Source organism: Molothrus ater, chromosome 3 (assembly GCF_012460135.2).
Source record: "Molothrus ater isolate BHLD 08-10-18 breed brown headed cowbird chromosome 3, BPBGC_Mater_1.1, whole genome shotgun sequence".
NCBI classification, from domain to species: domain Eukaryota; kingdom Metazoa; phylum Chordata; class Aves; order Passeriformes; family Icteridae; genus Molothrus; species Molothrus ater.
This window is the reverse complement of record NC_050480.2, coordinates 44,884,421-44,912,120: the sequence shown is the minus strand read 5'-3', so window position 1 is coordinate 44,912,120 and position 27,700 is coordinate 44,884,421. Positions and strand designations below refer to the sequence as shown.

Below are 27,700 nucleotides of genomic sequence, written 5' to 3'. Positions count from 1 at the left end.
TTCCCACAACAGGTGCACAAGAATCTACTTGTATCTATAACTAAAGAAAAACAAAAAAGTAACAAAACAAACTATATTCCTTTACATTTTTAATTTTTTTTCTTTTTTTAATTAGGAAGGGGAAAAAATTGCATCAAAAACCTGATGAATTAGCAAACTTCAGTAAAAATTCAGAGGTTTAACTAAATACAGTCTCTAGAAACAAAAACACTTTTTAACTTCCTACTTATGACATGTCATTTCTATTAAAATTTATTACCTGAGTAATTTAAAAATTATTCTGTTACAGAGCATTATATAGAAATATTCAAAATAAATACAAATATTTATTCACAAGAAAAAAATATATTGGACAGAACTAAAAGTAAAAAGTGCATCTGTGTGAAATTTTTATAGAATTAGGGGTTTGTGCTTATGTTTTATATTGGCAATATATTTATATTCATTGAAACATCTATGAACGCTTTGAAAAAGTTTGAACAAAAATGGGTAAACTTACACTGCTGAACAAAAAATTAGAATCTAAATTTTGATTCAAAGTAGGCAAAGCCCAAGAAATTTTCAAAGGGCTTAACGTACTAAAACAATCCTGGCTTCTTTACGTTTCTCCACAGTGCTTAAACAGCTGGCCCGCAAACCCAAAAGCAGAGGGAATTTTTTTCATTGATAAAGACAGAAAACTACAGCAATGTCCTAAACGATTCCAACTCCTTCACTCATCATAAATTTACCATCACTAAAGGGAGAGTAGAAGCTAAAACTCACAGATAATTGGAAATTTGCCATTACAATGAAAACCATCTACTCTGCTACCTCATAGCTGAGCATGGGTAAGTGCAGATGCATGGCAGGAAAAGCATAAGGGATCCATGGAGGGTAGAAGGAGGCAGTTTGCATTCCCCTCTTCATAATAGCTTTCCTTCTGCACTGGATCATGAAAAGCCTGAAGCACATCAGCTACTGTGCTTCCAAACAACAATTTGCATGATTAGTCACAAGAGCTTTCATTAACAAAGCATTAATTTTACAGAAGCAAGCATTAAAAGTTAGGAAATGTCAAAGTACCCTATGGAAAAAGAATGGCTTCTAGTGAACAGGCCCCTTTACAGTCTCCAATGGCATGATATATGATGTTTTTGCACATGTGCTGCCTCATTGTATATACAGGATAATGGAGCTCACTTTGTCAACAGCTGCTCAGTGCTTTGTTTTCCCCTCAATCTTCAATTTGCAGCCTCATGCTTTATTCAATATAGTCAATTCTAAAAAGCTTTGAAAAGAGAATTATTAATTTCCACATAGGCTTTTCTCTTGCACCAATTATAGTATTTCACAATACATAACAAATATTAATGATTTCATTTTCTCAAAACCCCAAAGAAGTAGTATTGTAGTCCATTTTCCATTGCGGAAGGGAGGTACAGAGATTAAACTAAGAAATTTTCATTCATCTAGGATGCTGAGGTTGAGGTGACTGCATTATATGTAGTTTATTGGTCAAGCCACATCTAACACTCACCTCAGCTGCAGGTATCAATACTGAGCAACTCTGAGGTTTCAACCTCTAATAGAAGGAGGAGATGCAAGAGACACAACTCCAGTACGGAATATTCCCAGTAAGGGATGAGTAGTGACCACTTGAAAGTTAGCCTAGTATACAAGAGCATCTACTCAGCAAATTCCACAGCAGAGCCTGGTACAGAATCTAATTCTTCAGGAAAATAATTGTACCAATACTCCAAATGCAATTCCCAGCTTGAAATTTCATCTTCAAAGTTGCTTCATACTACAGCTCTCCTGCTACACAATCCTGACACATCCATTGAACTTTTATCATCACCAAAATAGCATTCTATAAAAAGCCAGCGTGACTGTATACTTAGGAGACGTCCTAAAAATATACCAGTACCAAAACTTCTGCATTTTTGAATGCCTGTAACTTTTTTAAATGTAAGAAAATTATTTTTATGTTATCATTTATATGTAATTTTCCTAAATTGAAAAAAAAGGTCAAAAACAAATTCCACTATTACAGTTCTCTACCTGTGGTCCACATGGGTAACTTGAAAACCCTTTTTCAGACATTTTGTTCTTATACTACTATAAAAATAATGACAGGAATTGTCAGCAAACCCCATGCAAGTGCTGTGCCTTAATACAATGGGTTTCCTGGATAGTTGCTGGTAGTAATCATCTAGTTTAATGGGTCCAGGCCTCTCTCACTCTCTTTTCCTTTCCAAATCTTTATCCCATTCTCACTAGAAATTCGTGTGAGGATGGCGAAGCACAGGGCACAGGTTGTCCATAGAGGCTGGGGCTGCCCCATCCCTGGAAATGTTCAAGGCCAGGTTGAATGGGGCCGTGAGCAACCTGCTCTAGTGGAAGGTGAACCTGCCCACAGGAGGGAGGTTGGAATGAGATAATCTTCTAGGCTCTTTCCAACCCAAACATAGAATCTACAATTCTATGTCTCCCATTTAGCCAAACCTGCTTCCTGACCTAATTACAGCCCACATTATCATCCAGAATTAGGACCTCCACCTACTTCAAGAAGTTCTCCTTAGACTTACAAAGCCTACTCAGGGTCTTTTAGCTTCTTTTTCTTGCTCAAGCTCATCTTCACCACATCAGCCAGCATTAGACTTTTTCCAGAATCTCACAAGAATCTCAATCTCTCTCCTAACCCTCAATCCCCTTTTCACTTCTTGGCTTCTCTCTGGATCTTTGTCCAGCAGTTTTGTTCTCCCAGAAAGTTCATTCCTCTGCAAATCTCTCTTGTCATCCTTCATTTCCATTCTCATTCCACTGGTTCTTCTCTCAATTCCCTCTGCCAAAACAATACAGTTTTTCTATCCTTAATTTTGAGCACAACTTCAACCAGTGGGTGCCTACTCTTCCCTTGTCACCAGCTTCTTGTCCCAGACAATTTGGATAGTCCCTAACTACCTGCCTACCTTCAGTTGACAATCTTTTCAGCCACTCATCAAGTCCCACTCAGTTTCCCTCCTTCCCAATTCAGTCCCACTCCTGTCACTGATACATCACCTGCCTTTTGTTCCTTCTACTTTGTCACAGCTTCTTCCTCCACATATCTTAAATGACAGATCACCAGCAGCACACACAACACTGAGTTCTCAGCTGTCAATACAGTGCCTGGCTTCATTCCTGCCTTGAGCAATCCATTTCAAGGAATATCTGCTCCCACCAGGGTTGGCATGTACGTAATTATTCACTGTAGAGGGAGTTTAAACAGTTCATTAACACACAGGAGGTGCTAGCTTATGTAAAATAGACAAAGTCATCAGACTTCTACCTACTCAAAGAAAATTTAAACACTCTTCCCTGGTCATGATCAAGCTCCAGTGTTTCAGGAGAACATTTCTTTACTAAGTTGAACCAGGGAGAGACTTGTTGCCTTTTTATTCATTTTCTTGGGTTTTTTGTTTGGGGGGTTTTTAGTTTGTTAGTTCATTTTGGTTTTTGGGGGTTTTTTATAAGTTACCAAGTAGTACACAAGGAAATTACATCAGTTTTCTTAATCATGTGGCTTTGTTTTCATTCCTGTCTTTGATCTCTTCTGGATGAAATAAAAAAAATTATCTCAGACTGATTATAAAGGAAAAAAAAAACAGTAATAGATGCTACTAATTCTAGTAAGTGACTTTTTACATCACATGTACTTGATTATAAGCACTTGGAAGCAGGACTCCATAAGGCAGAGCAGCTTGACAGCCTTAATTATTGGAAAGTCCTACCAGCCTCCACAATAACATTTCAAATCATTGTATAAAAACTCCATGGGAACTGCATTATGATCAGTGTAACAGAGCAGCTCAACACTACCTTGGTTCCACTAATTTCAGGTTTGCTTATGCAGATTAAAATTATGCTTCACAAAAACCTTTTTTATATTTTTTCAGCAAAGAGAAACAATGGAATTGTGAACTTACACAGAAGAGAGTAAAGTCCAATACTGAGTTTCATGCTTTTAGAAAAAATGTGAAAGGGAAGAATAATTTTCTTTTTATGTTTCAAAAAAAAAACCCTCACACACTGCTGTTTCCTGATACTACTGCACCAAGAAGCAATACATATACTTGGAAGCTGTTCCAAGCATATGATGACAAGAGAAATAAAACTAGGAGCTGAAAATAGACAATTTATTTGACGCAAAAGGATACAGAAGTGGTGCCTTTGCAATATTTAGGAACCTGTCCTCCTTTCCAGAAGTAATGGCATATATCAACTCCACCTTTAAAATAGATCAATCTAATTTGGATGCTATCATTTTTGAAAGGGAGCTCTGCCATCAGTTCCCAATTAATTTCTTATTAGTTGTCAGTATCCAAAAAAAAAAAAGTCATATCAATCAAATAAATGCCAAGGCTTGTTCACAGATCTGCATAATGCAGTTGCAGCTCAGCATTGCAGTCACTGAGACAGTAACTCAGTAACTACATATAAACCACAGGGTATATACAACTGTTGTATTATACTGAAATCTGTGCACTGTAGATTCAAAGCTGAGGGGTTTCTCTCTTACCTGATTTCTCAGCCAGAATAACACCAACCTGATGGATAACAATTTTCAGTTTTTTCTTCATTTATGCATATTGTATTTCAGCTTCATGTCTAAGGACTTTTTCTTGAATTTTGCTTAAAAGCTATTTAGAGACTTCATGAATTTGAAAGAAATTGCAGCTAATTGAACTTCTAAGTTATTGGAAATTGGAAATATTGAAAGCAATCAGGATATGAGTTAACAAGAGGCATAGGCAAAGCTCAGTGCTGAGGTAGATACTACTATGTACAAGTTGGGGAAACATGCTGGAAATATCACATCTGTTCTTTGTCAGGCTGTACTGCCTCAAGAAAGGAAACATAGCAACCCAGGCTTGAGCTTAACTGGTGGCAATATTTATAGCAGAACATCTTTTTGCTCTATGCTAACAGAGTTCAGCAGAGCCAAGTTCTCCCTCTGAAGTATTTGGCAATAGCACAGCTCAGACATTATATAATGCCACAAGCACTTATGTAAGTGCTTCTCTTCAGAAATGCTACACAGCATAATAAGGATCCAAAATCCCATTGTCTAGGTAGATAATGAGAGTCAGAAAGTGAATGACTTGCCCTAGGACATTGCTGTGAGTCAAAATGCACCTCTCCGGACCTTCAGCTTGTAATTTTAACACTGATCTTCCTATCAGTTTAGTACTTGATTGGTGTAAATAGAAAGAAAACTCTTTGGGGAAAAAATTAGAGCCAATTGTCCCAAAATATTTCATTTTGTGGAAAGAGGAGAAGGGGTACTAAAGTCTTGATATTTTCCTAATACTTAAGAGTGTTGGCAACCAAATGAGTTCTAAACAAAAATCTACTGATTACACTGAGATCATAAAGTGTCAAAGTCAATGTTAAATTAATTAAGCTAAAGCCAAACAACTGGAAGATGAACTTCGGAAGCTGACATAGTTCTTCTCTCCTCTTGCATTACACAAATTCAACTAAGAGCTGACTACATTTTGAAAAAGCCATGCCCTGTGAATGAACTCTTTTCATTTGTTATTTTTACATGCACATCTTTGCCCCAGGATGCTTAACCTATTTGAATTCATTCAGAAAGAATTAGCAAATTACTTGAAAACAGAGCAATACTGCAATATACAAAGGTGACATCCCAGTCCTATTCCTAACAGCATATTTACATAAAACATTTGATGGAGAACTTACATTTTCCTAAGATTTTAATTGTAGAGTATGCAACATACATAAACCCAACCCTCAGCATCCTGATGGATGTCATTTTCTGTCAAGGAATCCATATGAGGAATTCCACTCCCTTAGAAAAAGCACTCCTCAACTAGATTCAACAGAGCTTATTTGGTTTCACTATTGGAGCAGATTCACAAAAATAACTTCATCTCTCTACAGTCCTAACTTTTGTAAAGGATATCAGTTGTTACATTCTTTTAAGAATTGTACAAAATAGCAGCTACAACATGACACTGCACTCAACATGTAAACAATGAATTGTGAATATTTCCAAACTTATATCCTTTGAAGTTATTTTGGAAACAGCCAAATGGATTAAGACAAACAGTTTAAGACAGAGAGACAGCTTTCATGAAAAATATTGATAACTCACTGATTATTCTTTATTGACTTTTTCAATTTTCATAAAAACTTCTCTGCTTTATTGCCAGTGCTAATATAATTACTGCATAGGTAGCAAAGCCACAAATATTTTTATGATTGTGGAGCTACATAGTTTTCCAGCTCTTAATCTAGTCTTGAAATAATCTGATCATAAAAATGTGTGAGTGCATGTTAGAGCAAAATTAATCTGCTGAATCCTTGCTCCATCTTACTGTCAAACCAGAGCTATATAACTGAAATAGGCTTAATAACTATTCATTAAAATCTAGCTCTAAAACACTTTAAGAATGTAATACAGTATTATTTCTCTCTGCACTGAAAATATTATTTATTTTTAGTATATTGATATTTTGCATGGAACACGCAGTACATGCATTAAATCCACATCTTAAGGAAAATCAGTCTCTGCAGACAGAATTGTGCTTCTTGATGTATAAAAGTACACGTGACAGCTTTCAGAATCAACAGCTGAGGCACAAACCCTAAATAATAGGCTGAGCTGAATATTACTAATTAGAGGCCAGGACGTGCCTACACAGAGACACAATCTGGACCAAAATTCAACTTCAGCAACTCAATTCAGCAATTCAAAGAAATCCAATGTCTTTGAATAAAATCTTTCCATTAATTGGATTTCTCAAAAATTCAGTCCACAAGAAGTTGTTTTTTCACTATGTGTAGTTACAATTGTCATAAAAGTAATTATTTAAAATAATTTTTAAATGAAAAGATGACCAGAAAGTTTTCAGAATATCTAATTACAAAAAAAAAATTAAATGAGCTATTGAGCTTCTAATTAGAAGTTACAATTATGTTCTAACAATTGTATTCTTATTTTCCTATGTGTTTCCAATAGAAGGGAGAATATTTTCAATTTTATACTTGACATCCTATTAAACTATTCACTTTGTTCTTTATTAAATATCTTTGTTCTTATTTAAATACTTTTTTTTAAAAAATAAAAAACTCATTTTAAAAAAAGTGAATTATAGAGAATAGACTTTAATGTTATATGCACATCTCATAGAATCATAGAATACCCAGAGTCAGACGGGACCCACAAGGATCATCAAGTCAAACTTCCTGTCCTGCACAGCACCATCCCCAAGAATCACACCTGCACCCAAAAGCGATGTCCAAACTCTGTCAGGCCTGGTGCTGTGACCACTTCTCTGAGGAGCCTATTCCAGTGCCCAACCACTCTCTGATAAAGAACCCTTTTCTAATATTCCACCTGTCATGGTTTGACAGGAAGTAGGTTTTCTGGGATATGCTCTAGTCACCAATAGGTGTTCAGATTTTAATATTGGCACCTGGTGTGGCCACTGAGGACAATGGATACGCCTCTGAGAACACAGGGGTTAAAAAGCAGAGCACTCGCAGGGGAAGTTCTCTTGGGTTTCCGCGAGGGAAGCAGGTCAGACCTCCCCCGGCCCAGCTGCTGGCTGGGTGGAGGAGGGGAAAAGCCATGCGGCCGGGAGAGGTAGGCCTGGCCCCAAGGGTGGAAGGGTGGAAGAGAGAGAGCACCGAGAGGCATCGGGCAGCCCCCACTAGGAGACAGAGAGAGAGAGAGAGAGAAAGAGTCTCTGCCGCCTTAAAATTTGATATCATGTCCTGGCAGCCCGGCTTGCAGAGAAGGTGGGGGGGAGGTGGGGGGGGGCGGTGCACGGAAGGTATCCGGCCGCTTGTGGGAGTCTCCGGGCGGGCAGAGCCCGAGTTTTTAACCCCTTTTTGGACAATGAAAACTTTACAGAACGTTGACCTTTCCTAGAAGAGAGATAGAGTTGAAGATGAAGAAGGAAATGGGCAAGTGTGAGAGAGGTCTGGGCAAGTGAAAGATGTCAGGAGAGAAGAATCTTAGGTGGGAAGAGATGATGGAGTGGCTTAGCTGGACTCTTCTTCTTATAGCCATGGACAGAACCATGTTCCTTGTGACACAGAGACTGCATCCAGGGGGAGGCAATGCCTCAGGACCAAGAGGGTTCAGTGTTGGTACCCCTCGGCCCCAGGAGGTGAAATCTGGGGGGGACAGGTGTCCCAAAAGTGAGACTGCACTCTTTTTGGAACGGGACAAAGCATCCTTAAAAGACGACCCTAGAAGCAGCTCTGGTCCATGTTCAGTGGTGAGAGCACTGGACATGAAAGGAAGAAGTCACGATGGCAATGATCTCCGGGCAGTGCCACGAGTGACATGGAAACACACGAGGTTTCAACGGTGTTTCCAGGGGAAGCCCATGGCACAAGAAAGACTCCTCTCTCTTGATAAACTGAGAATTGATTGTCTGAAGGGTAGTGCTGGACCGAGAGTTGAAATTTGGGGGATAGATGTATTGGAAATTTGGTGGGGGGAGAAGGAAATGTATTTGTAAGGTTTTCATTTTTCCTGTGTGTTCCTTTTTACATATAGTTGTAGTGTAGTTAATAAAGTTTTCTTTTCTTTATTTCTAAGTGGGGGCCTGCTTTGCTTATTCCTGGTCACATCTCACAGCAGAAACCAGGGAGAGTGTATTTTCATGGGAGCACTGGCACTGCACCAGCGTCAAACCACGACACCACCTAAACCTCCCCTGACTCAGCTTCAGGCCATTTCCATGGGTTCTGTCACCAGAGAGAAGAGATCAGTGCCTGCCCCTCCTCTTCCCCTCTTGAGGAAGCTGTAATTACAATGAGGTTTCCCCTCAGACTACCCCAGGCTGAACAGACCAAGCGACTTCAGCTGCTTCTCAAATGCCTTCCCTTAAGGCCCTTCAACATCTTCATTGCCCTCCTAGATGTGAGACAGATTTCTGACAAACTCAAAACACGTCCTCAATAAAGAATCTTTTTTTAAGTTGTTGGGCCAAATCACTAGGGCTGATTTTTCAGAAGCTTTCAGCAAAATTATTTTCTTCTTATTTTCACCTTCTTTTTGCCATAAAGAGGAGTTCAGGCGTTTACTACACCAAGAATAAAAAGGAAATACATCTTAAAGTGTTGACCTGCTTCCTTACAGAACAAATGGGAGATCCTTTTGTGAAGAAGAAAGCTGTGTAAACCAGTGATAGCAGCTAGTCCAATAACTTGTAAAATATTTCAATTATATTTAATTATTATTTCAATTATATTTCATTTGACATGTCAGCTCTATATATTACATTGTACATCATTTCATGAACCTTCTAAGCCCACAAATCCAATGTACCTACATTAGGTATCCCAAAATTTTGTACAAAGTTTTAAAATATATGGTAGTGTTGTTAACTTAGGAACACTCACACGGATTCTACACATCTCAATCATGAAATTTGGAAATTATTTGTTTTTTCTGTAATCACTTATTTTCATCTAAGCCAATTTTTAAACTCCTATTCCACTGCTGAAATGAACAAAAATTAGATTAGCCATATATCACACTTTCCAGACCTTCAGTATGTTGTTTTGCAAAATATTATTTAAGAAAACAGTTTAAGAACCGAAAGTTTTACATTTAGGAGGTGGAAATGTATGCCAGATTTTACTGTAAAACTTTCATTAACAGCCTTTTTTTTCCTGTAGAAGAACCACTGTACAGATCATTTTATACAACTTACCAAATATCTTTCTGAAGAGACACTGACTAAAATCAGATCATCTCCAACCCGCACTTTTTCTCCTTCTGATCGTTGTTTGGAAGCAGGATGTATGGTCCACCAGCAAGCCTCACCTAGTGTCAGGATCGAGTACCAGCAAAGAATGAAACAAGAAAGAAAGAGCCCAATGTTACTGATGTTACTGTCACTCTTGTTTCAGTCTTAAAAGTTCCGATCCAGTTTTCACTGGGCTAAACCAAGTGTCCATGTGTTTTCCATAACTGGTATCATTCCTGCATCACCTTGTTGGAAACTCAGCTCTAAAATAATGCACATAAGCAAAAGAGTAACTGGAACAGTCACTCTGAAACAGTGACTACTTCTTCCAGAGTTGAAGAAGGTGATGGCTCTCTGTGTTCTCTAGGCAACCTGGTCCAGATCACTTTTGCTAAACAATTCCCTGTCACTTTCATTACAGATTCTGGAAAAAACATTGAAGAATAGTCTACTGAGAATTTGGACAAAGATATAGAGCAATCCATAACTAAGGGCAATGAAAATAAGCATTTACATACCACTTAAAATAATATTTGAACGATCACATAAATCCAAACTCAAATATGTTCTTCAACTTTTACTGACTGTTAGTGCCTCTAATCCCCCAGAACATGTGCAAATACTGAAGTCAAAAATTCTGTTCCCATGATAAATCTTGTTTTCAGATGGGCTTCTTTAACTAAAACCATGCTGTTCAGAAAAGAACTCATCTGTGAACTGTTAAATTGTTGCAGCTTTTTACTACTCCTATCTAAAGCAAAGCTTTACAAATCAAGCAAATAATCTAACTAAGCCATTCTTAAGACTTTTATTTTTAGACTGACAGCATTCTTCATTATATAGTCTCTTAAACTAGTGGTTACCTGTTGTGTCCTCTTGCAATCCTACATCAAATGCCAGCTTATCCATTGATGATCGAGACGTAGAGAGACAGCAAAGGTACTACCAAAAGAAAAAAGCATACATTACTTTCTCTGCTCACTTCAAATAATATAAAAAGCCATCAACTACTAACACATGATTAAATATTCTTAGATTATCCCCATTAGTTATTACCAAGAACATGTATGCCTGATAAGCTGAAGTGCACTCAAGGAGTCTTGACAAAAATATGTGTTCTAAAATAACCTCTCAGTCTACCCAGGTTATCGTTTCACTGAGATGGGAATACTAAGAGTGGAAAAAATGTAGTTGCATCAGATTTCAGTTCCATGAAGCCTCACTTTTAGGTTAGGAGTTTGGAACCTGTATAATTCATCAGAAAATTTCCAACTAAGACTTCTGTCCAAAATACATGTAAGAAGAAATCTCCTTTTCCACTCAGTCCCTAACATGCTCAGATTGACAGCAAGGTGCCAGCTGTAGATTCAGTCACAGCTTATGCAATATGGAAAATCCAAGAGGAAAGAAATGAAAAGTCACCAACTCAGACTGACAAATGGAGGATTCAGCACTATGGGAGCCAGACTTAGTTTTGGCACTTAGCCAGATACAACCAGCTTGGTTTTGTATTTCTAAGCACCTATCCTTCATAAAGGTTTCTAGGAACCACAGCAAAATGCCTCTGATGTGAGTAATTCTCCAGATATCAGTAAATGGCAATATTCTGGGCACTTTCAAACATAACTTTCATACAAAAAAGAAATCACTGCTGCTCCCAACTGATGTAACACAGTTACATACCATGCCGCTGTAGGAATGGCGCAGCAAGATTGCATGCCCGTAGAGCAGTGTTCGATGTCCACCACCTTGAGCAGACTGAAAGGCAAACAGAAGTGATATACTGGTATGTTTTAATAAAATGGAGCCTTTTGAGAAAAAGAAAGAAAGACAGAAAGAAAGACAGAAAGAAAGACAGAAAGAAAGACAGAAAGAAAGAAAGACAGAAAGAAAGAAAGACAGAAAGACAGAAAGAAAGAAAGACAGAAAGAAAGAAAGACAGAAAGAAAGAAAGACAGAAAGAAAGAAAGACAGAAAGAAAGAAAGACAGAAAGAAAGAAAGACAGAAAGAAAGAAAGACAGAAAGAAAGAAAGACAGAAAGAAAGAAAGACAGAAAGAAAGAAAGACAGAAAGAAAGAAAGACAGAAAGAAAGAAAGACAGACAGAAAGACAGAAAGACAGACAGAAAGACAGACAGAAAGACAGAAAGACAGAAAGACAGAAAGACAGAAAGAAAGAAAGAAAGAAAGAAAGAAAGACAGAAAGACAGAAAGACAGAAAGACAGAAAGACAGAAAGACAGAAAGACAGAAAGACAGAAAGAAAGAAAGAAAGAAAGAAAGAAAGAAAGAAAGAAAGAAAGAAAGAAAGAAAGAAAGAAAGAAAGAAAGAAAGAAAGAAAGAAAGAAAGAAAGAAAGAAAGAAAGAAAGAAAGAAAGAAAGAAAGAAAAAGAAAGATGGATGAAAGAACACTGTGTACTTTGAGCCATCACTTGTTTGGTAAAAATATGTTCTAGAATCTTGAATCCTTTTTCCTTGTGCTGAAAGGAGTTCAGCTTAGAGGCTGAACTGCCTCTAAGAGCAGCTTTGATGTGTGTCATGCTACCCTCTACAAACTCACCTATTGTTAAATGGCTTCATATTCACCCATTTTTCCTACAAATTATATCTTTCCAAGACAGATGGTATGCAGAGGGAGATTTTTTAATATTCTCCTTATTTTACCAGAGTAATGTGGTCTTCAACCACATTGAAGACCATCAACCTGCAAATTGCTTTGTCCCACACTGCTTTAATACTATCAGAGAGAATTCTTTATCTGCTAGGATAGGTAAATGTTCAAAGACATCCAAGCTAACTCAACAGTATTTGGGGGTTCTGAAAATTCAGAATCACATCCAAGTAATTCTTCCTCTTGAGAAATAGCATAAATCTTGAGTAAAAGAAAATTAAATTGATAAAGTTCACTTGTATTCCAAGAAACTACAACCATTTCCCCCAATATTTTTACTACAGTTTCTATTTATCAATAATCAGTTTAATCACTCATGAAAGAATAAATAAATTTTGTTAAGGCATGAGTAAGCCTTCAATTTCTTCTGAAGATTTATGTATTCCTTATGCTGAAATGCAGATGACTAGCACTGGACAGGAGCAGAGACTGTCTGACAAGACATTGTCAAGAGCATAAGTTCATACTTTGACAGAATAACTCATGTAACATTATGCACAGCACACTCTCCAAGAAGCAGTGATAAGTAAATATTTTATGAGTCTATAAATGTGACAACACCATAAGCAGCATTACTCTTTCGTATAGGAATCCTATATTTAATTTAGAGTTTAATTTCTTATTATGGTATTTATATCCTTTCTTTTACCATAGAATACTGATCTTCTCTTTGACTGGAACATCAGATTCATTACAAAATACATTTTAAAAAATCATACTGTCTTACATCTCTGGCAGCTACATTTCAGTGCTGAAGATCAATTTAACTGAATGGCTATGATAGCAACACACAATTATTTCCCTTCCTTGTTTATTTGTTGTCCTTCTTTATCTTTTATGCGTTAGCATTTATTGAACTTTTAATTACTTGGTCAAGGAATAAAACAAGAGGGGTAGGTGGTGAAGCACCAAGCACTTCAAAGGTAACAATTTTAGCATTTTTAAGAAACTGCCAAGAGTTTCTGGCTTTTATGTTTATTGAGAAAAGAGCAGCTTGATGGACACAAGGTACATTTTGACTGTCAACAAACTGCATAGTGGCCAAAATGCAGGGAGCCACATTGAAAAATCTCTTTGGAAGACTGAATGATATGAATTTTTGCTAAGAAATAGTCAAAGTCATGGAGTTTGTCACAGGCACAGTCTTGACAATAAGATATGAAGACTTAGCTCTGAACTACCATTAGCACCACCACTTTTTCCAAAGGCACAAGGAAAGAAAAAGGCATTTGATAATACCAGGCCCACTGTGCCAAAGATGAGCACTGAATGTCTGCTACTCATCACATTATGGAAGAGAGAAAAAACTGCTGTGAACACACTGCCCTACCAGCATTTCAGATTTATCTGCAAACTTTATCAACAGCACACATAGGTACCCAAGTAACAAAGTCAGTAATACAAACAAAACATCAAAATTTCACCAGTATTTTTATCAAAAGTATTCTATTTTACTATCCCATAAATTAGATATCTAACGTAAAGATTTGATTGCCTGTTGCACAAAAGCTGAGAACAGCATAACCCACAAAATCACAGCAATATTAGCTTGCCTTTACTTTGGCTATATTGATTTGTCTGTCTAGCACCTATTTTGTTAAATTCTCACTTGTAGCTGAACAGAAGAAAGGTAGGTTCTAAAAAATTCAAACACTTTTGAGAAAAATGGAGGATTTTCCAATCCTCTTTTTTCCAAGAGGATTAAAGCAATTCTTTTTAATTAGTATTACTTTGTCCATTAGAAGAATGCAACCAAGTCTGCAGTTTGTTTCTTAAATGTAAAAAACATTTACAGCATTTTCCACTTAAGGGTTTCTGAGAGAAACCCTTTTTCTGAGAAAAAAACATTCTTTTGGAGACAAAGGGAAAAGATGAAACAGAAAAATACAGAAAAGGATAGTAAGCAAGGATGGCTCCATGAAACTGCCTTCCATTTCGGAGCTTGTCCTCCAGGACTGTACATACCTCTAAGTTCATTTCCTATTTTAACAGCTCATTTCATAACTACATACTCAGCATTTATCTTCATGCCAGAACCAGCACAGCAAGTAGCTGTTGGACCATGATTGCCTACTGAAATACTCTTTGATTTTTAAAATTATCTGTTCCATTTCCAGCAGAAAACTTTTAAATTTTCTACATTAAAAAAAATTAAATTTAATAACTGGACTTCTGTGGCAAAGATGCTACATTCAAGATGATATCTGACGCTAAAGTTTTACCAAATTTACTGTAATATTGCAAGAATAACATTTCAGAAGACCCTGCAAGTAAGAATACTTGGAAGCCACAATGCTGACTAATTCAATCCATAATGCCCACAGATTTTTGCACAGATGTATGAATGGCATTATAATGCAAGGCAGTTACTAACAACCACGTTATTTATCATGAGTCTTATTTTCTTTATGTTCAAAATTTCCAATTTTCAGAGTAATTTCCAAGTTGAACAATACATTCATAGTTATTCTTCAAATAAAATCAAGCTGAATAAAAATACATTTGTTTTCAAAGAATAACTTATCCATTGAAATACTACAAGCTATTGTATTCAGGAGTGTCAATTATATTAACACAAAACTCTTCACATTTTATTCCCCAAGAATGTGGGGTATACAAAAAAGTTTTCAGAACTGGCAAACACTAAAGATAATCATTTCAGATTGAAAGCATACGGGACTGACAAATTCACACTGCTTGTGAAAACTTCATGTAAACTGCCCATCTCTAATGCAATATTTCTGCAGCTGGAATACAAGATTAATTTGGAGTCATCTCATTACCCAAAAGTCATTTCTAAAGAAAAGGCAATTTAGAACAGAACAACAAGAATTAGAGCTGAATAAATTAGCATTCAAAAAATATAAACAGCTTTCAAATTCAATACAGTGGAAGACCAGGCGATGACAGATTATTAAGATCTGAGCTGTTTAATTTGATGAAAAGAATGTTATCGTAAAGCAAAATCAAAAATAATAAGCTAAAATTTGGAAATATATTTTCCATGTTTTCTTAATAGAAAGAGGATTAAAATGCCAAAAAGCACTCAAAACCTACAACCCGAAAGCTATGTAGTAAAATGTGCAAATATAGAAGGAAAAAAAAGATCAATTTTACCACAAATACCAACCCAATATGGAGTAAGTTATGTTATACCTGATTCAACCACCCCTTTGTAGGAGTGCAACTTTGCACATACATGACTGTCACAGGCACAGACAGACATGTAATCCATCCCCTCACAGACCAAAAGACTCACACAACAGCACCTGCACTACTGTGCCTATGGCTGCACTGCTGCATTCCTGGACATACATGAGAAGCTGCAGGATATTAACCATGGTCACATGAATACATGTTTTAAAACCATTTGTGCTTTTGGGAACCTCACAATGAGACCTTTTAGAGGATGGTGAATAATCTTGTGGCATCCATGATTCTGAGTCAGCCATTGCCCTTCCATTCTTTTTATACTAACAGCCTTATGTCTACTAGACAAAAACATCCTTTAGACCAGTGAGAACTCTACTGCAAGCAAATGCTGATTTTTTAGCTGAATTTTCTTCACAGGTCTGCACAAGCTTCAAATGTGTGAGAAAAGAGGAAAAAGTTCTGATCTTCAGGGAGGTACCAGAGAGAGAACCATGTAAAAGCATTTAGAAGTATTTAAATAAGACAATTATTTAAATGTTTTGTATATGTAAAGAAAAAGCTTCTGTAATGCTATTATTCAGAAATAAAATGCTTAAGAAAGCCTGACAGTAATTACATTTAACACATGATTATTCAAACAAGTCTAGTCACCCACAAAAGCAATTTAAAAATACTGAATGTGTCACACAGGAACTGATTCACACTCCAGAAACATTCATACAAAATAACATGGCAAGTTTTTTAAGAAGAATGTAAAGGCTTTTCCTGCTTCATTCCATGAGAGATCCATATTACTAGAATGGAGTTACTGATGTGCTATATGGAAAATGACAGTACAAAGACTAAAGTGTGAGGAAAAATAGCTCTGATAGACTTCAAAAATATTTTTTTAAAAATCAAATGAAAGAATGAACTACATCAGTAAATCCTTCAAAACTGCAGTCCATACAACTTACAGTTATGGTATAGCATGCCTTAACCACAATCAGCTGTACAGCCTTGTATTTCCTCTGTGCCCCAGATCCAGCCCTAATAGTCTAGATGGAACTTATGACCAACCAATATTGCTTTTAATGGGTTTCTAAAAAATACTACACAACTGCTTTCATGGCACTGAATATGGTAAAGTGGTGGTAAAATAAAAGAAGCGACATGCGCCCCATTTTTCTTCACAAGTGTTTTTCAAGGCAACTACTGTAAGACACCATTAGAAGTTTCAAATATGACTATTAATGGTTGTTTCATATGTACATTAGAATAAAACAATGTCCTTTAAAGGTTTGACTACTCACACTTCATTAAAATGGAATATATTGACATTGGCCATCTTGAACTTAGATGCTGGAGACAACAGCACATTAAACATGCGACACCAATACTTCCATAAAAACACTTGCAAATATGAATACAAAAGGCATCATATTCACCATCACAAGGATGTTGTTTCAAGTTTCATGGAGTTCAGGAGCTTTTACTGTTAGAAAACCATGAAGTTATTCAAAAAATACTTCTATTTCTAAATCTAGAAACTTAAACTAAATGCATAACCAGAAGTATGGAATTAAATACAGATTAGCCTACAGTTACCTGTTTTGAACCCTTTTAAATGTAAACCTACCACCACTACAGAAATAAACCAAGCAGGATATTGCACCCACCACTGATGGAAATGCTAAAGAATTATATTTACATAAAAAAGGAAATGTTCTTCCAGTGACAAAATCTTTTCCAAGTCCCTTCCCCAGGACCCACATTGCAGCTGTGAATTCTTTCATTCAAGAGAATTGATTACATTCTGAAATTCTGGGTTTGATCCATTAGAAAGAAATCAAATAGGAAACCCGGGTCTGACCACATTTACTGGCATGAAAAAAAGCAACCATGTATTCTGAGCAAAAGTGTATTTCAGTGTATTTCAGACTGGTGTTCCCAGTCTGAAACAACCTGTGTCATGATCAGAGATGTAAGGCTGTTGACATCAATGCCTTTATCAAGATGCTGAAGAAAGAAACAGTGACTGCACAAGAAATGTGTTTTGTTTATATAAAATTCTTTGCAACTTCCTACATTTAAGCAAATTAAAGCTTTCTATTTAAGCAACTTGCAAGAAAATAAAAATTATTGAAAGGATGTGGAATACATGTAAATCTTGAAAATTTTGAATCCTTACTTAGAAGAAGGAAAACCCCAGATGGCAGAATTAGTCATGAAGTGAAAGGAATCAGGAAATTAATAAAGGGACCTGGGAGGGATAGGAGGGAACAATGTCCCACAGTTTAAAACCATCCCACCATGATTCTACGCATAAATATCTGAATGACACTACAATAATTTTTGTAGAGGAGATGATTCTCAAAATATTTCCATAGCAATGTAATATCTATTCACCTATTGATTTCATTATTAATGTGCAATTTCTCAATCTGTTGTAGACCAATGTTGATGGAGGGCAGTATTTATCTAAAATCAGCAGTGATGCAGTTCTACAAGCTGCGTAGAATAGGAGGCCACAACAGGCAAGTGTTCAACGAGACCTCTTGCTCCCCACAAGTACATACTGTCTAAACTCTTTCACTCTGAACACAGCTTCAAATTACTAATGAGAACTTCTTTCTGATACCAAGCAACAGCCAGCTGGAAAACACAGGAAGGCTTGTTCTCTTAATACTACTATGATCAATTACATGAAAAGTTGGAAATGAAAAGCTAAAAAAAAATTTTCATATGGTGGGTTGACTTTGGCTAGATGCCAGGTGGCCCCTAAGCTGCTTTGTCACTTCCTCATCTCAGCTCCCATCTTCTTACAGGGGAGAAAAAGTAAGATGGCAAACAGGAGAGATAAAGCAGTTTACTAAAGAAGAAGTGAAAGGTCATGCATGTATACAAGGGAGAAAAAAATTTATTTGCTACACCCCATCATCAGGAAATGTCTGGTCACTTCTCCAGAAGCAGGACTTCAACATGCATCATGGTTGCTCCAAAAGACAAATGTTGTAAACAACAAATGCCTCCATTTTCTCCTTTTCATAGCTTTTATATATGAGTTGACATCATATGGTATGGAATACTCCTTTGGTAAATTTAGGTCTAGTGTCCTAGCTGTGTCCTATTCCAAGATCTTTCTGACATCAGCCCACAGATGAAAGGTGGAATGTTGGAGAGACAGTGCTGATGCTGTGCCAGTGCTGCTCAGCAATAGCCAAAACACTGGTGTGTTATCGACACCAATGCAAAGCACAGCACTGTGAGGGCTGCTGTGGGGAAAACAAACTCCATCTCAGCCAGACCTAATACACTTGATGACAAAACACTCAGATTAATGCCGCTGAAGGCAACTAAATAGCCAGCAGATAGAAAAAAGGCCCTTTTGGTCAGTAATTCAGCCTACCTAAAATCTGAGCATTCTGCTTGTGGTTACACAGAGAGTTGAGGATAGCCATGGCTCTAAGTCTGGCATTTCAGTTTTGCCAGATGAGTGCCAAGCAGAGTCCAGAAAACCCAAGCAGTGGTGAAAAATAGAGTGTGTGGAAACAGTCTGAATCACTGCAGAATTTGTGAAGTAACCCTGGAACAGAGCTAGAAGGCTTGCGAGACAAGATTAGTCAGGCAAAACTAAACAACTGATGCTTGGAATACTAACACTGGGAAATTAAATCTCTAGCAACATCAGAGAACTTGAAAATACTGCAAGCAGTAAAGACTAAAAAGCTACAGAGACTAAGCCAAGAATTTTTACATCTTCTTCTTGCTCATAGACGTATACATTTGTATTTTAAAATCTTGATACAAAACAGACAGAATTTCCTTTCCAAAGTTACAGCATCCAGGCCCAGAACCCTTGAATTCTTCTATGGAAGAAAACAACAATCCTAACCCTTTTGCAATCACTGTGCTCTCGGGTTGCTGTTTCCAGTAGTTGGCACCAAACAACTAGAATTTGGTTGCTTAAAATTTAAAGATACAAAGTAAATCAGTTCACTGACAGGAGGCATCGAGCAAATATTCCCTCACTCTGCTCCTATCACATAAGAGCAATATCAAAGGGTGAATTTAAACAGCCTAAAATCCCTTTCTTTGTCTCACTGTAGCCTACACACCACATTACATGAAAACAAACAGGAAGTTGAACCTCTCAAGACATTACATATGCAATACATATTCATGTCTTGATACTTTACTCTTAAACCACTATAGACTTTCTGTGAAATTCACTATCAAACAGCAAATGCTGAAAAAATTCAGCCATAGAGATTAGTATGATTGATGACTGCTGATACCTACTCCCAGATAATGATGGCCGCTGTAACAAGAAAAAAAAGTAAGAAAAAAAGCAAGAAAAAAGCAACAAAACAAACTTCTTTTATTAACTTGATCAGCAGTTACCTCTGATTTTGTGGCAGGCCAAAAAACCAAAAGAACTAGAAAAAAGACTTCAGCTAAACTATAGGTTTCCTAAAAATGGCTTGAATCTAAAGCTGCATCACAACATGTAATTCTGTTCTATATAAATATCACATAAAAATCTGAATTTGAATAAATCAGCTGGCCAAAAAAACCCTATAAGCGTGTCTTATTCACAGAACACAGAAATATTTTACTATCTACATTAAAAAGATTGGGATAATTAGAAATTATGACAAATACTTGTGCCAGCACCATGCTAAACGATCCCAATTTTGCTAATATTGACCTGTTGGAAGGCAGAATTAGAAACACTTCAAATATACTTCATTATTAATATTTTTGACACTACATTTATGTTTTCACTTTCCTAGCAATGGGAAACATCACAACAATGAATAGCAGACACAGCAGTAAAAATTCATCAAAAGTAAATAATATTGATTGTCTGCTTCTAGATTTATATGTAAAACAAAGATTTATATTTATGGGTGAGGCAATACTTCCATTACAAATGCCTACTTTCAAGCACTTCCAGTGTTTTGGAAAAGAAATCACCCAGGAAGATAAAATTTATTGATTTCTCCTTTAGCCTACTGAGGATTTCTCTTCTCCTATTCTCCTCCTCCTTATCTGCATAGAACATAGAAGAAATAATAAAAATCTTCCTGGTTATTTTAGAGCTAAATAAGTGGAGGAGGGAGGCATTTTTCGCAGGTTAAGGATCGTGACTAAGCTTTTTCTGTTGTTTAACAGTAAAAGGAATGTGAATCATCCTTGTCACTCAAGAAAGAAACTCACAGATAAAGAATAAGAGAGCCGAGTGGGAAGAAAAGATGGATCAGCAGAGGAATCATGCTAAGAAAACTCCTCTGACATCATTAAATCCAGTCCTTAAAATAGAACTGCTTATCTAGCTAAGAATTGCTCACTTTTGGAGAGTGACAGTGAAGCAAGACCATACCATAGAAAAGAAAACTCTTAGGGGATGAAAATCAGTAAAGAAATCAGTTTATATGTTGAATTGGGAATAGACTGGTAATTAAAGTAGAAAATGGATAAGCAACACATTTTGGAGAAAACTGCAGGTAATTGTTATTAACAATTATTCAGTTATTCAAAATGCTTGGAGGTTCAAGTGCTTTGTCATATTTTTAATGAGACAAAAAAAAGACAAACAACAGCCCCAAGAAACTGAGCACCAGCAAATGCCAGTGACAGCCCCATCCCAAAAATGGGCATCCAAATGGGCATCCCAAATGCCCAACCACTCCACAGGTGAGACACAAAACCATCCAAACAGCATTACTGTGACAGAAGAAACAATGTGCTGTCCCTGCTTTCCAAAAAGTTTTACGGTAACTTCTTTTATTTATTCATTGTGTCAAGACTTTGTATTTACCATGTAATGCTACACTGCCATTGAAAGGATTAGTATGAAGTGAAAATTAGAGAAAGCGGACAAAAGTCCTTTCTCCACAGTCTGCCTTTGATCCTTCACAATCATAACCCCAAAACAAACCAGAGTCATCGTAGTTTCTAAATTCAATTTTTTAATTCAGTATGTTTTATGTTCAAGAAAGTGAATTTGATGCTGTTGTTAAAAATTAATAAATAGAATTCATTAAATTGTAGGAATACATAGGAAGTATAATACCAAATGTTTAACTTCCTTACCTTCATCATAAATTTCTGTAGATCCATGAGAAGGGGAAAAAAAAGAGAAAATGTGAAATGAACATTTGCTTTCAGGTGCATAAAAATGGGATTTGTTTCCCCTGAAAAAGGGAGTAGGATACACTCACTAGAAACCACATTTAAAAGGAACATTTATCATTGCAATTAACATAATTATAGCTCATGCTAGAAAGCAAAACAGCTACTCTGAACAAGACTTTATCCTTTTTTTGTTGTTGCAATAGTTTTTTCAGATTTTTCTTAACTTGAAATAATATAGCTCATGAGACTCCCTTTGCTTAAAGATTAAACACAGTACAAGCAAAACAGGAGCCATGTCTGATCATCTTAAACAACTTGTTCTGATGAGTTCCTAAAAAGTACAATGTGAGTTGTTAAATCCTGCACTCAAAGTGCACTGCTGAAGAGCAACACCATTATTGTAGTAACATATTGTATGCAAATGCAAAATAAATTAAGAAAAGTTAAACATTAGTAAGACTTCATGCACCGGTTTAAAAAAATTAAGTGCCACATGGCTGATGCTAGAAGATTATGGAAATTTTTAGGTAAATTTTCATGAAGGTTGCCTAAGAATAAAAGGAGAGTAATGTGTTACATGCAGTGATTTTCTTTTCTTTGTCAGAGATTTATGGCCACCTTTCCCCTTTTGACCTCATCAGTTCATGTTCTGATATCACAAAGGTTGAAACTGAGGACTGAAGTTTGTCTCTATCCCAAATGAAAAGATAATCTAGCTGGAGAGCTTCCAAGCAAGGCTGGCTGCTTTCATTTCGTATGTGCTTTTTTAAAGAGAAGTATCTGTTCTCAAAGATGTACAAGATGTTCGAGCTAAAAGAAAAAAAAACCCTATAATCTAATAATCTTAAAATGTTCAAAGACTTCTCTCCTTCTCTTCTTTTAGGGCTATTTGGTTGTTATCAGTATAGCTTTGTAGTTATCACAGAAATTTTGCTGCTTTTACTGGGTGGTTCCAGAAACTAACCAGGAATCTTTGCTGAGCTTACTACAGTGGGATGTGTGTAAATTCATTACTACATAAACAATTTATGTAGATGATTAATTCAAATTAATCCTTTCCGATTTGTGAAAGTCTGTATTTGTCAATAGAGACTTTCACTTGCCAACATGCTGTCAGTTTATCAAGGACATTAGATCTATCAAAAGACCTCAGTTTCTTCCAGCTGCCGTTCATATATAAAATTTTATTCTGTGAATTATATAACCCCGTTTTTTTTCCTCACATTACAAGTACAATAAACAACAGTCTTGTAAAATCTTCTGGTTCTCTTTTTGATAATTTACTTAAATGCTTGATTGTAATCTTTTAACTACCTTCAAATTAAAGTGAATAATTTGTATCTTCTATTGATTACTAAAATGATACAGCAGGTTCTTGTGCTGAATTTTTTGAAGGACCAGATATAACAATTCATTCTCTTCAGCTGAAGTATTAAATGAACTATAGCAAATGCAAGAGAAGCAATTGTCATCTATTTGGGTCAGTCATATCATGTGCTTTAGAGCTGCTTTGGTTCCTTAATAATTTTTAAGATAATTTACAGATGATTCTTAGAGCTAAAATGTGCTATGAATAATCCCCACAAGAAACAACTGAAAGACAACAGTGGGTTAGGGCAGTTTGAACACATATCTATCTATCTGTCTGTCTGTCTATCTATCGCTTTAAAAAAACACCATACTCTGAAATGTTATCGCAAATACTTAAACATAACTAATGCCCACAAATGCAAAGCAAATGCCCTGTGAAAGTTCAGGCCAAGCCTGAAAAGTTACATATCATGACCTGTGAGGGCCACAGCTGCAAACAAATGGCCAGCACAGAGGCTTCTGGACACTCCTGTCATGCTCCCATCATACCGTTCTGCAAGAACATTCTCCAAGATTTTTAGACCAAATCGCTTGCTAGCTAAATGAGAATGCTTACTTTAACTCTTCAGCTTAGGAAGAAAAAAAGAGAGAAAGAAAAAAACCAGCAGAAATTATGTACTTTATGTATGCAATAAGCTGTTACACAAGAAATATTTTCAACTCATTCTCTGCAGAGGGCAGAACTTCCTGCTCCTTAACACTTGTTCTGTGTGTCTCAGAACAATTGTTCACATAAGCTTCTGGACTAACGCTAGCAATTCAGAATGCATATATGAAAATTAAACAGATAGAACACACATATAATTTCAAATTTCTAAAGTCATTCTAACTTCCTGTCCTGGTTTTGTCTGGGACTGAGTAAATTTTCTTCCTAGTGGCTGGCACAGTGCTGTGTTTTGAATTTAGGATGAGAACAGTGTCAGTAACACATATTCTAGCTGTTTCTAAGCAGTGTTTATAGTAAGTCAAGGACTTTTCAGGTTCTTTTATCACCCTGCCAGGGAGCAGGCTGGAGAGCACAAGAAGCTGGGAGGAGACGTAGCCAGAACAGCCAGCCCAAACTGGCCAAAGGGATATTCCACACCATATAGAGTCATGCTTTATATACAAAGTGGGGAGAAAGTTGGCCTGGGGCCACTGCTCAGGAACTGGCTGGGCATCAGTTGGTGAGTGCTGAGCAATTGCATTGTGCATCACTTGCTTTGAATATTCTAATTCTTTTTTCATTAAGATTATTATTGTTTTATGTCCTATTAAGCTGTCGTTATCTCAACCCACAAACTTTGCTTTTTTTCTCTCAGTTCTTGCCCTCATCCTATTGGTGGTTGGGGAGGCAGTGAGCCTAGCAGTGTGGTGTTTAACTGCCTGCAGATTTAAACCCATCAGTCTTTCTGGAGCCCAAAATGGGGCACAAAGGGTTGAGATAAGAATAGATCTGACCAGAGCATGCTATAAAAATTATTTATAAGCATTCCTTTTATTAGTTTATTAGTCTCTGGTCACAATGTTGACTTTTTTACTCTCAGAGTCCATGGAAATGTAGAATCATAGAAAGTTTAGGGTTGTAGAGGACCTTAAAAGATCATCTAGTCCAAACTCCCACAATGAGCAGGGACATCTTCAACTAGAACAGGTTGCTCAGAGCATCATCCAATCTCACCTTGAATGTTTCCAGGGATGGGGCATCCATCACCTCTTTGGGCAACCTGTTCCAGTGTCTCACCACTCTCATCATAAAAAACTTCTTTATATGTAATATAGAATGACCCTTTTTCAGATTAAAACTATCACACCCATCCTATTAAAACCAGCCTTGATAAAAAGGCCATCTTTCTTACAGCTGCTGTACATGTTCTCAAAGTTGAACTATGTAACATATCTTACTTGTGGTATATGTTCCCTGCCATGCTGTTTATCAGCTCTGGGGGCTGGATTAATGCCATTATTTTGTTGTATTTTGTAACACTGCATTAGGACAGGTTAAATTGAGGGTTGTGAGACTAACCTGGGGTTGGTACACAGCATTGCTACCACTTCTGTATTACAGGAACCATCTATTAGAAATTACTAATAATTACATTGTTTATCTTTACTTCAAGGAGAGCCAATCTATGGGGAAATACCTTCTTCCATCTTCCCCTTCTCCAGGCTAATTACAACAGTGCTTGAGAATTTTGAATATTCTCAGGATGTTCGAACCAGCATGTTCCTATTGCTAGAACTCCTGAATGTGTTTCAGGTCTTGTTTAAGGTTAAACAACTATTTAAGAATACCACCCAGAGATCTGTGCTGAGGCTGGATAGTGATGAGTGGCAGGGTGTGTGGGATAGAATACACAAGTGCCTAGGACAATGGTCACCTCCAACATTTTGCAATTACACCTCTGAACAAGTGCAGTATACTGAGAAACTAGTAAAATATTTGGAAAAGGTATTCTGTCATCCTGGTGATTCCAGAAAGACACAAATCACATACTTTAGCCTGACTCAGGCCTACTGAGCTCTGTTCAACATTATTCAGTACCCTCAAGGGGCAGAGAAGGTCTCTGGATCTGATGGCAAAAGGACAGGCTCTGCAGCTACCACAGCACTGGCACTGCAGCTGAACCAAAGAACCAACAGATGCCAGTGTCAGTCTTCTCAGTACACAAAAAGAAATATTGGAAGCAAAAGTGAGGTAAGTAAGGGATGAAAGAGCATCTTCTAAGAGGGAGCAGGAGGAAAAAATGAACAAGGCAGACTATCCCAAAGCAGGGCCACCATAAGAACAGGAGGAGGGAGAGAGGCAGACACTGATAAGGGAGAAGAAAGAGCAAAAACTCACAAATGAGGTGCAGACCACTGATCTCTTTCCCTGAATGAGCTGTGAGATGTGTGAAAAGCCTTCAGCTAGTGTCTAGGTAAGCCCATTGTCACCTTCCTGCTCCTATGTTGGGAAAAGGGGAGCAGCAGCCCAGAATTAGAGGGTCAGGAAGCAAAACAGCTGGGATTCCTTTCTTTGATAAACAAAGTGGTTGGAAAAAGGGTATAGTCCTTAGGTTCTGAAGGCAACTTCTATACGATGTGAAAGAAAAGTATCCCTTCAAGAAAGATATTATATGCCACCTAGGCAAGTGGACCACCACTGAGAAAGGTATCCAGTACCTGAGGAAATTAGCCATGCTGGAGGTGGATGAACTAGCTGGCCAACTCCAGTAAAATGAAGAAAATCGTTTTTCCTTTATCATGTCAGCTGTGGAAAAATTGGTCCAGCAGCACAGAGATCCAACTCCCCACCTGTATGGACCAGTAACTCAACTATTAGGAGTAAGCTTTCCTCTGCTCAAAAGAGAGGACACAGTGAGTACACTCCACCCTAAAGTTTGACCTGAGTGACCACAAAGAGGAGAACTAAGGAGGAAAACCTGCCTCAGTCCTAGAGGCACAAATATGTGAGTTGCAAGGAAAAACAATCACAAATGGGGTTCTTCCAGGAAAATTGCTGGTCCAGTTTCCTGTGGGAAATTCCCCAGAGCAGAAGGGCTGATCTTACTCTTAATTGAAGGGACTTCTGATTCATATTTACAAGTGAGTAGTCAAAACTAGTGCTAGGACTACAAGGACCTCGCCCACAGAAAGATGGATGAAAAGGACAACTGGACTTTTCTGGATTTTACTGGGACTGTGTGGATCCAACGGTTTGTCTCATCAGACCCACAGTGATAAAATGCTCTAGTATACATTAGTATACACCAGTTTTAATACCTTCAATTCCCATTTGTATTTCTGGAGAGACAGGGAGATCCCAACAATTGACTGTATTGGAGGTCGAAGTGAGCCTGACTAGGAATGACGGGCAAGAGCAATCCACTGTGACTGGGTGAAGGGAGTGAGTAAGCAGTGAGTACAGTAAATCCTGTACAAGTGAGACCAATGCAAATTTGATGACTAGATGCATTGAAATTACCACTTTGTCCTTCTCTTGTTAAAGAAATCAGTGTCCTCTAATTTGCAATGCATCTCTTCAGTGTTCAATTTTTTCAGAAGTTGTCCTGAGAGGTAGGACTGGTGATTGAATGTAACCAACAACAGGATAATCATATTCCTCTCATTAAGTCTTCAGTTGCATATGCTATCTGACCTTTCAGGGACAAATGTGAGTGCTTAGCATCAAACAAATATCCTCATGAAGAAAATGCACTGAGCACTCAGCAGCTGGAATACCTTACTGGCTTGGAAGAGTACTTGAAAAAGGAAAAGCAATAGAAAAGCCTTTGCAGAATTTCAAATCATTATATTTGAGGAATATAACACCCATCATTCTATTCATCCTCCTAATTACTTCCTCCTTCTCAAAATAAAGCAGATAATTGACATTTAAAGCCTACTGAAGGCTTATCTGAGCACATTTAGGATGTGTTTTTAATATAAATATTTACAGTTGTTTGAGGCCATTATATTCCTTGGCTCCTTGGACAGCTTTCAGGTAACTTACCACTTACTATTCTAATTTATCATAATTTCACCTTAATTCTTGAGCTTTCTGGCTAGATGCAAAGATAAAAAATATTATTTCTATTTTATTTAGAATTTTTTAATAGAAAAGTTGCCAAAAATCCTTTAATTTAGAGATCATCTCCTGACT

At 37.0% G+C, this 27,700-nt stretch overlaps 1 protein-coding gene across 1 annotated transcript in view; it reads right to left on the bottom strand.

The window, feature by feature from the left end:
- Nucleotides 1–27,700, bottom strand: part of RYR2 (ryanodine receptor 2) — a 385,720-nt gene that overhangs the window by 217,922 nt on the left and 140,098 nt on the right. The window contains 3 exon segments of the mRNA XM_054514420.1: nucleotides 9,726–9,838; nucleotides 10,625–10,703; nucleotides 11,445–11,519. Coding sequence (XP_054370395.1) covers nucleotides 9,726–9,838; nucleotides 10,625–10,703; nucleotides 11,445–11,519 — 267 coding nt within the window.